Source organism: Neolamprologus brichardi, chromosome 3, assembly GCF_056152115.1.
Source record: "Neolamprologus brichardi isolate AB-2024 chromosome 3, ASM5615211v1, whole genome shotgun sequence".
Classification (NCBI taxonomy): Eukaryota; Metazoa; Chordata; class Actinopteri; order Cichliformes; family Cichlidae; genus Neolamprologus; species Neolamprologus brichardi.
The window spans coordinates 44,162,001-44,174,784 of record NC_142106.1 but is presented as its reverse complement, the minus strand read 5'-3'; the positions used below and the strand labels follow the sequence as shown (position 1 = coordinate 44,174,784).

The following is a 12,784-nucleotide window of genomic DNA, read 5'->3' as shown; positions in this document are numbered from 1 at the left end:
TCCATGATCTGCTTGTAAAGGTCACCCGATTTAGCCACATCTGCGCTGGCTATGCAGGGGGATGTGTGTGTGTGTGTGCGTGTGTGTGTGTGTGTGTGTGTGTGTGTGTGCAATGCAGATGTGTTCAGAGATCGTGGGGTGTGCCTTTAAAAAAAAGAAAAAAAAGCAACAACAAATATGCAAAACTTTTATAGCTGAAGTTTTATTAATGCTTCTCAGGGTGTGACATTGAATACTCCAGCTCTCAAATTTAAAAGCTTTTTTTTTTCCATTAAAAAAAAAACACTCGAGGAAGGCGTCACTCTTTTGTCAGAGCACGTGAGTCTCTCTCTTCCTCCCTTTCTCTTTTTTTTGTGTTTTCTGCTGCATTGCAGATGTGGTGAGGGGACTCCACCTCGAAGTAATGCACGCACGCACGCACGCTTAAACAGCTCGGCTAGCTCACACACACACACACACACACACACACACACACACACACACACACACACACACACAAGAGGGCAAAGTGTTAGAAAAATAAAAGCTCTAATAAAACACACAGTTGTTTTCTCTATATCAATATTTCTTCCCTTTTTTTCACACCCTCCCAGATAATGTGGCTGCACCTTGTTAATAAGAGTTTATTGCTTTCTGCCCAAGGACTCATGCTTATTGATTTGGCCTCTTGATTTATTCTCTCTCACTCTCTGTACTTTATTCTCTCTCTGCTTGGATACACATAAAGGACACACAGAAATATTCAGTAACAGCTACACAAACATTACATACGATTACCAGAATTGGCAGGTGGGATATCTGCACACACACACACACACACACACACACACATACTACCTCCAGGTCAAAGGGAAGTCATATTAGCTGTATGCAAAAAAGGCTCGCCGAAAGGAAATAGAACTTCAAAGAGAGGCTTTGAGGCGCGAGGTAGCCACTCTACAGTATGTGACACATGCCTCTCTCTTTCTCTCTGAGTCCTTCACAACCCCAGATGACCCTCTCACTCTCACTGCAGTTGTAATTCGCTCAGTAAGCAGGGAGGGCCCTGACTCGGGAGAAATGGGAGGGAAGGGAGTCCCTGGGGAGAGAGGTGTGTGCGTATGTGAATGTCTGTGTGTGTGTGTGTGTGTGTGAAGGGTGCAGCTGCATCAGATAGACATCATTTAGCTCCCTTCGATATCTAGGCGCGAGCTGGCACACCTCTCCCATCCCTTTCATATATAAAGAAGCAGTGACGCCGAGCTCACCAAAGGGCCGATATTTAACGCTTAGAGCTGAATCCGGAGACATTCATCAGCCAGTTAAAAGCAGTAAATTCAGCCACGGGAGGGGAGTGGGGTGTCCACTAATCAAACATGTGCTCAGAGAGACGGCCGCCGAGAGAAATGGCAAACTTTACATCCTGTAATTTACGCAGAGTCGTTTGAAGTGAAGCCTGAAGGCTGAGAACGAACGGGCTGATTTCAGGCTTCACAAAAGACTTGCAGGACAGAGACAGAGGGAAAAGAAGGAGTGTAGGAACACAGCATAAAACACACACACACACACAAACCGGTGCACACACACGTGTGGCCGCACAAACCTTCCACCCGCTATAAATGATTTAGTAATTTTACTTTTCTGCCACCGCAAAAGTGAAATCAATAAGACTGCAAACAAAGCAACATCCTCTTTAAGATCTCCAACATAGCTTGAAATAGACTAAATAACAGATAAAACCTTCCAGGATTAATCTGATTACTTCTCAGTTGAGCTTATAAAATCACAATAATGACGATGATATTATTAACTGGAAATCTGAGTTATTACTTAAAAAATATGGGCACTAACATCAGTAATCAGGTTGCACCTAGAATTTAAATAACAGTCGGATAAAAATCAAACGTGTCTACATATTTTACAGTGGGACACTCAGATGACTGATGCAGCTTTAAGTGGCTGATGGATCATTTCTAATGGATTGCATTTAATTGCTGAATCGACACACACACATGCAAAACACACAGAAGTTTAGTTAGCTATGAATCCATCATTCACTAGATGTCAGTGTTGACTGACGTGGGGTCAGTGAAGTGACAAAGATGGACTGGTTTAACAAAAGCTTGGCTTTAAAGTCGCTGTATGACATGACATGAGGCATGACACAAAGTGTTCACAGCCCTACACTTACTCCATAAAAATTTAATATTTTTTTCCTCATTTGCTCTCATGGAGCTTTTATTTTGAAAGTTAAAGGGCCCCTCCAGTGATTTTCTGTATTTCAGAGTCAGGTAAGGATTACAAATGGACTAAAAAAGATATTCTCACTCTCACGAGACAAGATCCAAACTAGCAGGACCCCACATTTCCCATATTGACACATCTCCACTTTCATTGCTTCTTACTTTCTTTTAGCTTTGTATCGAAGGTTTTCTGTCAAAAGACCACAAACCTAAAAATGTGGATCAAGACTTCATCACAGTCACTTTACCCTCAGAGGTGTGTTCAGACAGGACACGGGGCACCTTTTTGATGAGATGATGACTGGTTTAGCAAATGAAAACAGCTGTGGGCTAAAAAAAAAAAGCCACTTTTATAATTACCTTTATGAATGTAGCAATATCAACAGTATTCTAGAATAGAGGAAAAAGGGGGACCGCATAGTTCCTGGCAAGATGAGCTAATGGCTGAGCTCTCACATAAACATAAAGAGATGCACTGGCTTGCTCTTAACAGGTATATGCTTTTTCTCGTTTGTAGAATAGTGCTTTATAGTTAGTTTTGTAAAATGCTTGAGAAAAGATTATTTCATTTTTCTTATCCACTGATTTGAGCTTTAGCATTTTTTTTCTCTACATGGGATTAAATCTTGAAACTAGCAAACGAGACCGTCATGGAGTGAGGTTTTGGGTCATTGTCCCAAAGGCTTTTATAGAATCTGACTTTTTCGTGCAACCAGATAAGTCGCCCCCTGCTGGCCATTAGAGAGCACTCCTACACCGGCTTAACTTTGCACACACAAGCCAAGGCTGTGTCCCAATTCAGGGTCTGCACGCTTGAAGTACGCATTTTAAGTGAGATTACGTCACCGCCACGCGATGACGGCTGTCCCAATTCGAAGTGTACTTCAAATGCATACTCCAAATGCGCCGTCGATTTCCCCAAATATCAAGCGTAGTCCGGTGCATGCTTGATGGCCCCATATATCCCACAATTCATAGCGCGGCGGTGGGTGTGGATAATTTTGCCGCAAAATACGGCAGAAGGGAGCGGCCGAAGAGTGAACTGTCAAAAGTAAGTACTGAATATGACGTCACTTATTCATGTGCGAATGTTTAATAACAAAGAACATTAAAACATTGCTGTTGGCCACATGTCGGCAAAGTTATGTGACACTAGTGATGTTTGTACTTCATCAGCGTTAACTTGGTTTTAAAGCCTCTACATACATATATATATATATATATATATATATATATATATATGTATATATAGCCTCAGATACTCAACTAATCAAAGTGATGTCATGACAAAAATGAATGACCAACAAAACATTTTTTCTCCTTCATTTATGTCACACAATGCTGTATGAGACGTTTCTTTTGGTTAGTATCATGATTGCTAGGCAACCTGAAAAGCGCGATGCAGGTCCCATTGCACAGGCCTCTCACTTCCGCACTTCTCGTACTTATAGTATGCACCGTACGTAGTACACGTAGTGCGCGTACTTCAAGTGTGCAGACCCTGAATTGGGACACAGCCAAACTTTGTCATTTATCATTGTAACACCAATGCCCTGGTGAGGTGGTGCTTTGTCTGAACACACTTTCAAACGTTTGTTTATCTATATGATAAAAATAATCTGTGCGAAATCTGTGCTCCTTAAACTCTTCCACAAGGATTATTTAAACTAAAACTTTAGCCCTTAACCTCCTTTTAAAACCCAAAAACAACAGTCATGAGACATACATAAAAAATATATTGGAACACAGATTTCCCAGCCCTTAAAATACATAATATAGATGTTACAAAAGCTCTGTTTGTTGAGTTACTCCTCTCTCCATCTAAGAGAATCCAGTCTCAGACAGACTTGCTTCAGTTCTGGGAGGAGGGAGCCTCTTTTAATTAAACACTAATTACTCTGCAAATAATAGTCAAACACTGTGTTCTGGATCGTGTGATCCAGGGAGGGTATCTGGTCAAACACATCAACCTGAATGTCTATTTAACAGTTTAATTAAGGTCTTCAGTGTGAAAGTGAGGTTTTAACAGTAGCTTAAGTACAATAAATGAAAAAATATATATTATTTTAAATCATATATGTATTGAATAACCTTCTTTTATATCCTTCATCCCCTCTTATTTATTTCCTCTCTCTCAGACCACTTCCTTTCCTTTAAGTATTCACTGGATTACTCTTTCCTTCCTTTCTTTCTTCCTTCGGGAAAGCAGAGGTACAATTTGCTTCAATTCTCAGGTAGAAGATTACATTGCTCAGCACCCTCGCCTCCATCCTGATTGGGTTATCAGCTATTATTATTTACAACCACAGGTTGCATGGGGGCAGAGGATTACGCGCATAAGGAGAAGCGCTAGTAAATGTGTGTCTTCAGGCAAGAGTGTCCACATTAGCATAATTCCCTTTTAAATCTCTTTTTGTTGTGCTCATCATCATAATTATCCTCCCTAAAATTTTCTCTTCTTCTCTCGCTCATTTCCTTTGTTTCTCTCTCTCTCTCTGCCCTGATCATCAATCTCGCCTCGCCTTTACCTCCCGAACACAAAGGACTCCCTCGCTTCCCACAGTACATAAACATAAGGCAGAAACAATTACCCTGCCTGGCATATTGTAGCAAGTTTGATATGAAAAATGATTGCTTTTTGTGTTCAATGGAAACAACAAATGGAAATGCACCAAACAAGGTCTCCGGAAAGAAAGGAGTGAAATATTAAATATGCTAGTGATTTTCTTTACCAGGAGGGGCTAACAGATAAACACTGGCAAAAAGATGTGAGACGCTTAAGTTTCCTTTTTTCAGAGCCATCATTCTTGTACCATCATCTATGCTCATACAACTTCACAGTATATAAGCTCTAAATAATAACTGCAAGGACGTGACAAGTAAAGAAGGCTTGAATTCCTCTTTGCATCAAAATCAAACTCTCTGGGAGAGATTTACTATAAAACCAAACCCTCAAAAAACTGCTGAGTTCATTTCTAAAAATGTTAAAAATTACAGAAACAAATGATTCCCAGGCATTAGTTTCTTTAGTTAATGTTACAGTAATTTAACTGAGTACCCTACACTAATTTATGTATGAAGTATGGGAGCTTTATATGAAAAATCAGTGCAGAAGAAGCTGAAGAAATCCTGACTTTGGTTCCAGCAAAACACAACACTAGTTACTACATTTCCCATAATGCAATTTGGTGGCATAGTTCATTTAATTGTACTCTTTCAAAGTACGATCTGCTTCCCAAACTGATATCTGGGAATACATGCAAATAAAGTCTCTGAAAATGTAACTTTTGAAACTCCCAAACTTAAACCTGAAAACTACAAGTTTAAAAAAAAATAAAATTTTTAAATCTTTAATCTAAAATCAAAGGTTTTTATTCAAATAAGGATCGCCTTGGTATAAACTGAAGGTATATCAATCAACTAAATTTCATTTGACCATTAAAGTGAACCTTTTACATTGTACTTACGTGATTAAAAAAAATAATGATGGAAACTTACATTAAATCAAATTACTTAAAGTCAGTATTTTGGGCATTTTTGTTTCTTTTTTGAGTGTCGCTGCCACATTGCTCAGGGGGAACTGAGCTTTTTTCACCAGAGCTGCTTTCCATAATGTCTTCTAACTTTATCTTTATCTTTAAGGAATAAACACGGTTTATTTGAACAATGCTATGCATACGGATGCAAGATAACTCTTAGTGTATGACAAATTAGTGAAACAGAAAATGCAGACACTTTCAGACTACTTTACTCACAGCGCTGCGTAGCCAACTGTCATATATTATTTTCACATTTATCTTTAGTTTCAAGACAGCCACTTGACATTAAATCCGATTAAAAGGATTACTGATTGTGATATATCCAATGAAAGGTTGTTCTCTTAGTTTTAGCCTTTCACTGGAATATCAGTGTATGTGTGAATATTGACTATTTCACACAGAATTAGGTCAAAATCTCGAGTCAGATCCCCTGAACAGGATGGCAGAGTACGATGAAAAAATACATTTCTATGGCATTTCTATATATGTGTGCGTGTGTGTGTGTATTTGTGTGTGTGCAGTGAAACAAAAGATGATTTGCACAGATACTGTGTGGCCCTTGAGGGTTTGTGCAATGCATGGCCGGCCACAGTGAAAACAGCTATTGCAGCACAATCACAAACCGCACAGCCAGGCTCCATTACCAACCCATTTCGCCGATGATATCCTCATCATCTCCCAGAACCTGCACACACACTCACCACTGTGTCGGCATGTTAGTGGGCGCAGTCACGAGCGTGCGTGTCACTTTGCTAAGTGCGTTAAGGTGTGAGATGGTTTTCAGCGGCCGATGCTCATGGACACCTGGGCTCTAAAGTGTGTGCGCGTGCTGCACACACCACAAACATGCATGTGTATAAATGAGTTTGGGTTATGCGGTTACGCAATGTGCCGGGGGAGCTTTTGACCCCTCGTTTAAGGGTCGAAAGATTCTGATCAGTCCCAGACTCCATTAACGGAGCCGCAGAGGAGGGAGGGGCTTTCTTGTGCCGCAGAGTGGAAAATTGAGTCCATGTCACGAACTAATAAAATCGTAGCAAAGGTGAATGGAAGAAGGGAACACACACACGCACACACGCATATAGGACTGACACATATTCAGGCTATCTCACAAAGTTGCTGACGCACACGCTGAAGATGTGGAGTGAGCAGATGGCTTTAGAACCAAAGGGTCTGTGTGACAGCCTCACATTAGCATGACTCTGTGTCAAGCTAACCTTAGCATTAAACCCCATAGGGGAATAAAAACATAACCCAATTGTGGAGCATGTGCAGCAGAGGGACAGATTTACCCAGTGCACTCTTTGTGTTAAACCCAGGAAGACTTTGTTTGGATATTTGGTTGACTGGAAGGATCTCAGTGATGATGTCTAGAGGGTGTGGGGGGGGTTTTCCCTTCCAGCTGGTTGAACACGCTGTGGTGACATGCTGTACAATGTTAGGCCACTTTTCACCTCTTTGTGGAGTTATTGCTTTTAGATCCCAGGCTCTGCTAATCATAAAGGTCATTAAATAAGAACATGGAGGGCTGGTGTGAATGGGCTTCTGTAAAGGTAAAAGGGGCCTCCCACTGGCCAACTCCACTCTGCCTGGACTTGCTTCTGATTTTTACCCAGTTTGTCACCAGTGCATTATGGGATCAGTATTACAGGCAGCATGTGGGGGGGAGGGTAGCCCTAACAAACTTGTTCAGGTGTCCGCTGGTGCCCATTGTCCACGTGTTGTCTACCCCTCCTCTCTCCTGTGTCTCTGAGCGCTAGGAGGAGGAGGTTTTGGTTTTGGATTGAGGATCTTTCTTGCCGTTCTGGAGCACAGGCGAATCACTGGAGGTCTTGGGCGTTTTTCTGGGCGGACTCTGTTCACCAACGTCATGTAGAGAGGGCTCCCTGTACATTGCCACTGGGGAGGGAGAAAGAAATTAGAAAGATTGGACACATAAATGCATACAGTATATTATATCATTATATCAGTCTCTGGCTCTCTTCCACAGCATGTCTTTTATCTTGTCTTCCTTCTCTCACCCCAACTGGTAATGGCAGATGGCCCCGCCCCTCCCTGAGCCTGGTTCTCTTAGCTTAACATCAAACATTTGGCGACAGTGGGAAGGAAAACCTCCCTTCTAATAGGAAGAAACCAGATCCAGGCTTAGGGAGTGGACATTATAACATAATAGAAAAGGAGCAATAGATCCTCTATTATTCATTTTTGCCACTTCTGCTGGTGTTTTTCCTTGTAGGTTGCACTGTTTTAGGTCAAAAGTTTATTTCTACAGCATAGCGCATTCAAAACAATCTCAGCTGACCACAACGAGGAAATATCATGCACTATTAAGTGGCTTTTGAAAAACGTTGTATGTTTTTATTGTTGTTGTTATAAATTCTACTCATAAAACATAAAAGAGAAGAAAGGGATGATAACAAGTTTCAGCGGCATGTTCTCTAATAAGTGATGATATGATCTCAGTACATGCATCTAACGTTCTGCACTAAAATTCATTTACAGAAAAGACATGATTCACATTTGTGACTCAGATTATCATGATATAGTAATTTCCTGACGTGCTGATGTGTTCAAACTTTTCAACAATGGATTGAGGTCATGAGTAGACAGTGTTGGGGAGTAACGGAATACATGTACCGCCGTTACGTATTTAAAATACAAAATATGAGTAACTGTATTCCGTTACAGTTACCGTTTAAAAAGGTGGTATTTAGAATACAGTTACTTTGTTGAAATAAATGGATTACACTGCGGTACTTCCCTGTTTCATATTGTGGCGGGTCAGGCCTGTTTGGGTTTTGTTTGACAGTTACGTTCTGTTGCTCCAGGTGGCAGCGTTACGGTTGCCATGGTTACAGGGTGACGCGCTCTCTCTGCGTGTTTCCTGGGTGAGAGAGGCCTTTTTGTTGTTGTTGTGCTAAGCTAATAGGCAGAATGCTACAGGTATAGCTCTAAAGAATGTAGCATCATAGGCAGTGTAGTCCGTGCTGCAGGGAGAATGGACTGCCATACCCGTTATGTGTCTGTGAGCGCGAGGAGGGAGAAAAAGGAAAAGTACGAGCTGTCATCGAGCAAAAACGGGAGCTGGAAGCATGTAAATATAATCACTGCAGCCAAGAAGAGTGCCTGACGAGCCCAGTTGTAAGTAAGCTATTAAGACTCGACTGTACACCGTGTTCGTGTTTTCCTCCGAAACAATAAGTTCTGTTGGAGCAGTCTTTCAACGCCTCTCTGTGTCTCTGGCAAGCAAACTTGACCCAGACAACAAAGTAAAGCTAGTTTTCGGCTACGAGCCGACACAGAACCCACCGTATCAGCCAGAGGTCCCTTTACTACGGTTCGGAGCCGCGGACCTTCAGTAACAGTAATAAATCACAGCAATAGTACATTCATGTAGTTGTAAACAGCATGATAATATATTAAGTAATCCAAAGTATTCAGAATACGTTACTCTCATTGAGTAACGTAACGGAATACGTTCCAGAATACATTTTGGGGCATGTATTCTGTAATCTGTAATGGAATACATTTTAAAAGTAACCTCCCCAACACTGTGAGTAGATTATGAGTGTTACTTTATTCATGGGGGTTTGAAAAATGATCAACGTGACGTGATCACGTTGATCATTTTAATGTAACTTTTAATCTCTATAACTTATCTTGTATCTTTATTGTTTTCATATCCTGCATGGAGGTTAAGGAAAGTAAAACGTTTTCTGGACTGATGAAATTCCTTGCTTCCTTTGTTACAGTTGCTATTTGTTGTGTTATCCTTGGTTTTCTTTCTGTATGACCTTTTGTCTTTTTATTTTGGATCTTTTTCTTTGCCCCCTTGTTGAAATTGAAATTTTTATTGTTTTATGATAGAGAGCAACAGGCTTTACATGTACATACCGTACAAGCTTACCTTCAATAAGCTTGGGCAGGAAGTGAGCAGCTCCCTTCGTCTTCTTGACGCGGTTCCCCTTCATGACTTGGCCGTCCCGGTTGATGCCGATGTACCAAGCCCGCCCTGACTGGGTCTGTCTGTACAGGATGGACGAGTAGGTGACGTAGTAGTTCTCAAACACACACTCCTTAAACTTACACTCAGGTGTAAAGTGTTCCTGTAAGCAACACACACACACACACACACACAAAGACAGGTCAGGTCAATGGAGAAGAATAACACATTTGCAGATTGCATCATTTTTTATCTGTTCTATTATTTATATATTTACTCTCCGATTCCACTGGCTCAGCTGGGAATGGGAAGAAATGGGTTCCACATTTCATTGTGACAGGTTTACAGGAACATCTGTGGCATGCACACAGACACACAGACACACACACAGACAAACTCAGTTCCAACATGTACATGCCTCTTTGCCACACGGACAAAGTGTTTTGTGAGCCAGCAGGTCATAACTCTACGGTTTACCTGTAACAAACAACAATCAACTGGATCCTTCACCTCCTTCATAGTTTAATGACCTCGCTGTTGGCCTTCAGCTCACACACACACAGACACACACAGAGCCCTCACATTAGGCAATACGTCAACAGCGGGACATCCCCACCCTCCTCCCCTTCATCGTCCTCCCAACAATCTCTGGTTACAGCTCTCACATATTCCTTCTCTATCTCATATTCCGTGTCTCCTTCTCCACTTCATTCTCTCCATCCCTCCGTCATTTGGTAACCTTGTCGAGGAACAAACCAATTTGCAGGATTGATTTCGAGCCTTGATGTGACGGGTGAGCAGAAAAGGCCTGAATAAGGAGTTTGCTCCCTCTCTTTCTCTCCTTCCCACTCTCGCCCCTCCTCGCCGTCTCCTATCTCGACTCCCTCTCTCCGTCTGCCATTCCAGGGCCAGATCCTCACGGCTGCCCATATCCATTGTACCACACATAAACAAGCTAATTACATCGACTGTATCGCCCATTCTTTAATTACACATCCATTCACTTAGACAGCCATTCATTCCCTTGCCCACCCATTACCTTAGCTCTATTAGCACAGAGTGAAATCCAAAGGTCTGCAGTGTCTCTGAAGGTGTAATCAGATTGCTATCATTAACTGCGTTTTCGCTGCAGTGTGATGTGTCTCATCTTCTCTGTGCTGTGTGTGTGTGTGTAGGAACTTTAAAGGATTGTAAGGTAACTTTAAAGCTGATCAGCAGCTCATTACCACCATCATCAGACATGCATGCTCAAGACCATTAATTGATTAATTATGTGAATTAAACTGAACCTGAAACAGATAAGCAAACTTAGGAGATCCTCAAAAGTAAGCAAGTGTGGTAAGATGCAGCACCTTTTCTGACTGTGATAGAGCTGGCTCTGTTATTTTGCAGGCTACAAAAGGTCCCATGATTAGGAGAAGTAACACAAACTAATCACATTGCATTAAATTGTGTGCTTGAAGGATTTTAAAGATAACCCTGGCTTATTTTAACTTGTTATAATTTTCAGTGGATGTTTCATCAGCTCTGCTGTTTTGACATTTTTTCTGTGCAGGATCTTTAAAGACTTTATTGCAGGGTTGTGAACACAGATGTATAAACTGACTGCATTCTAATACCCAGCGTTCTTGCACTCCTGTCAATGTAATTTCCTGGTATAATTTTCACATAGACACTCTTCTGCTTTGCTTTTTCATTTTCTCGGGACACCCCATTTATTACATTTTTTGAATGAAGTGGAACTGGCCCACATCACAGTTTCCAACCAGGACCATGTTTTCAGCACAGGGTCCTACTGTGAAGTCCTCATTTCCTCAGGGGAGAACGTTTGATGGAAAATGACTTGAACTGCTCCAGAGTGCCATCATGTGAAGGCACATCTACATTTGAAGATATATGATGACTTCAGGTGCATCAAAGCAGTCCTCACTCATTGCCTCTCTGACGCTCTTTCCACTTCCAAAAAGTTCTAAATCATTTTGAGCGACCAGTGTGTTGACGCAGTGCTCCCTACAGCTTTCTAACAAATGTCATTTTTAAACTGTTTTAAAAGGAGCACTTGGATTGGTGGTGCATTTTATATCAGGTAAAACATATTTTACCTGACGATAACACACATACGTACAATTAACATGCCTTTATTCTCATGGCATCACTATAGCTCAGTGGTCCCCAAACCTTTTAAGCACCACGGACCAGTTTAATGTAAGACAATATTTTCACGGACCGGCCTTTAAGGTGTTGCAGATAAATACAACAAAATAAAATGATACGCCCAAGACAAAAACTGTGGTATTTTGTAAATATAATAATAAATAACTTTATTAGCAGCGTCCTCCTGAAATCTGCCAACAACATTGAGAGTAACACCCTCCTCTCTGCCCCTTAATTAATCTCTGGTCGCTATGGTAACATGTAAATATTTCTTTCAAAATAAGACACAACTGCAACACGGGAAAAAACTATAAATTTCACACCCGAGGCTCTACTCTCGTGGCCTGGTACCAAACGACTCATGGACCGGACCGGGGGTTGGGGACCGTTGCTACCCATATGGAAAAGATATATATAAATCTTATGAGGTTTGTATCTGTCTTGTGTGAAACTTGTATGAAAAGCATATAAGAGTGAAAACAGTTATAAGATCCCTTGAAAAATCCTATAAATGAAACTTGTATGTTTTGGATACTTACTAAAACAATATATGAAAGTAATGAGAAAGTGGCCACTTTCATGAGTAAATCATATAAGCATTATATCAGCGGTCCCCAACCCCCGGGCCTCGGACCGGTACCGGTCCGTGAGTCGTTTGGTACCGGGCCACGAGAGTTGAGGCTCAGGTGTGAAATGTATGGTTTTCAGGGTTTTTATCGGTTTTCAGCGTTATTTTGTTATCGTTTTTATCGTTAACTCGGTTTTCCTTGGTCTTTTCACGTGTGTTATAAATAAATCTTCTTTTTTTCGGTACCGGTACTAGTTTTATTTTGTTGTATTCATCCGCTACGCCTTAAAGGCCGGTCTGTGAAAATATTGTCGGGCATAAACCGGTCCGTGGCGCGAAAAAGGTTGGGGACCGTTGC

General features: G+C 41.3%; 1 protein-coding gene across 1 annotated transcript in view; it reads right to left on the bottom strand.

Moving 5' to 3' along the window:
- Positions 1–3,788: 3,788 nt before the first annotated feature.
- fgf11a (fibroblast growth factor 11a) overlaps positions 3,789–12,784 on the bottom strand; it is a 104,079-nt gene continuing 95,083 nt past the window's right edge. Inside the window, exons 4-5 of the mRNA XM_006807189.3 lie at positions 9,669–9,867; positions 3,789–7,660 (exon numbers count right to left, since the gene is read on the bottom strand). Of these exons, the coding sequence (XP_006807252.1) occupies positions 7,518–7,660; positions 9,669–9,867 (342 nt within the window). The 3' untranslated portion in view covers positions 3,789–7,517. The remainder of the gene's footprint in view (positions 7,661–9,668; positions 9,868–12,784) is intronic.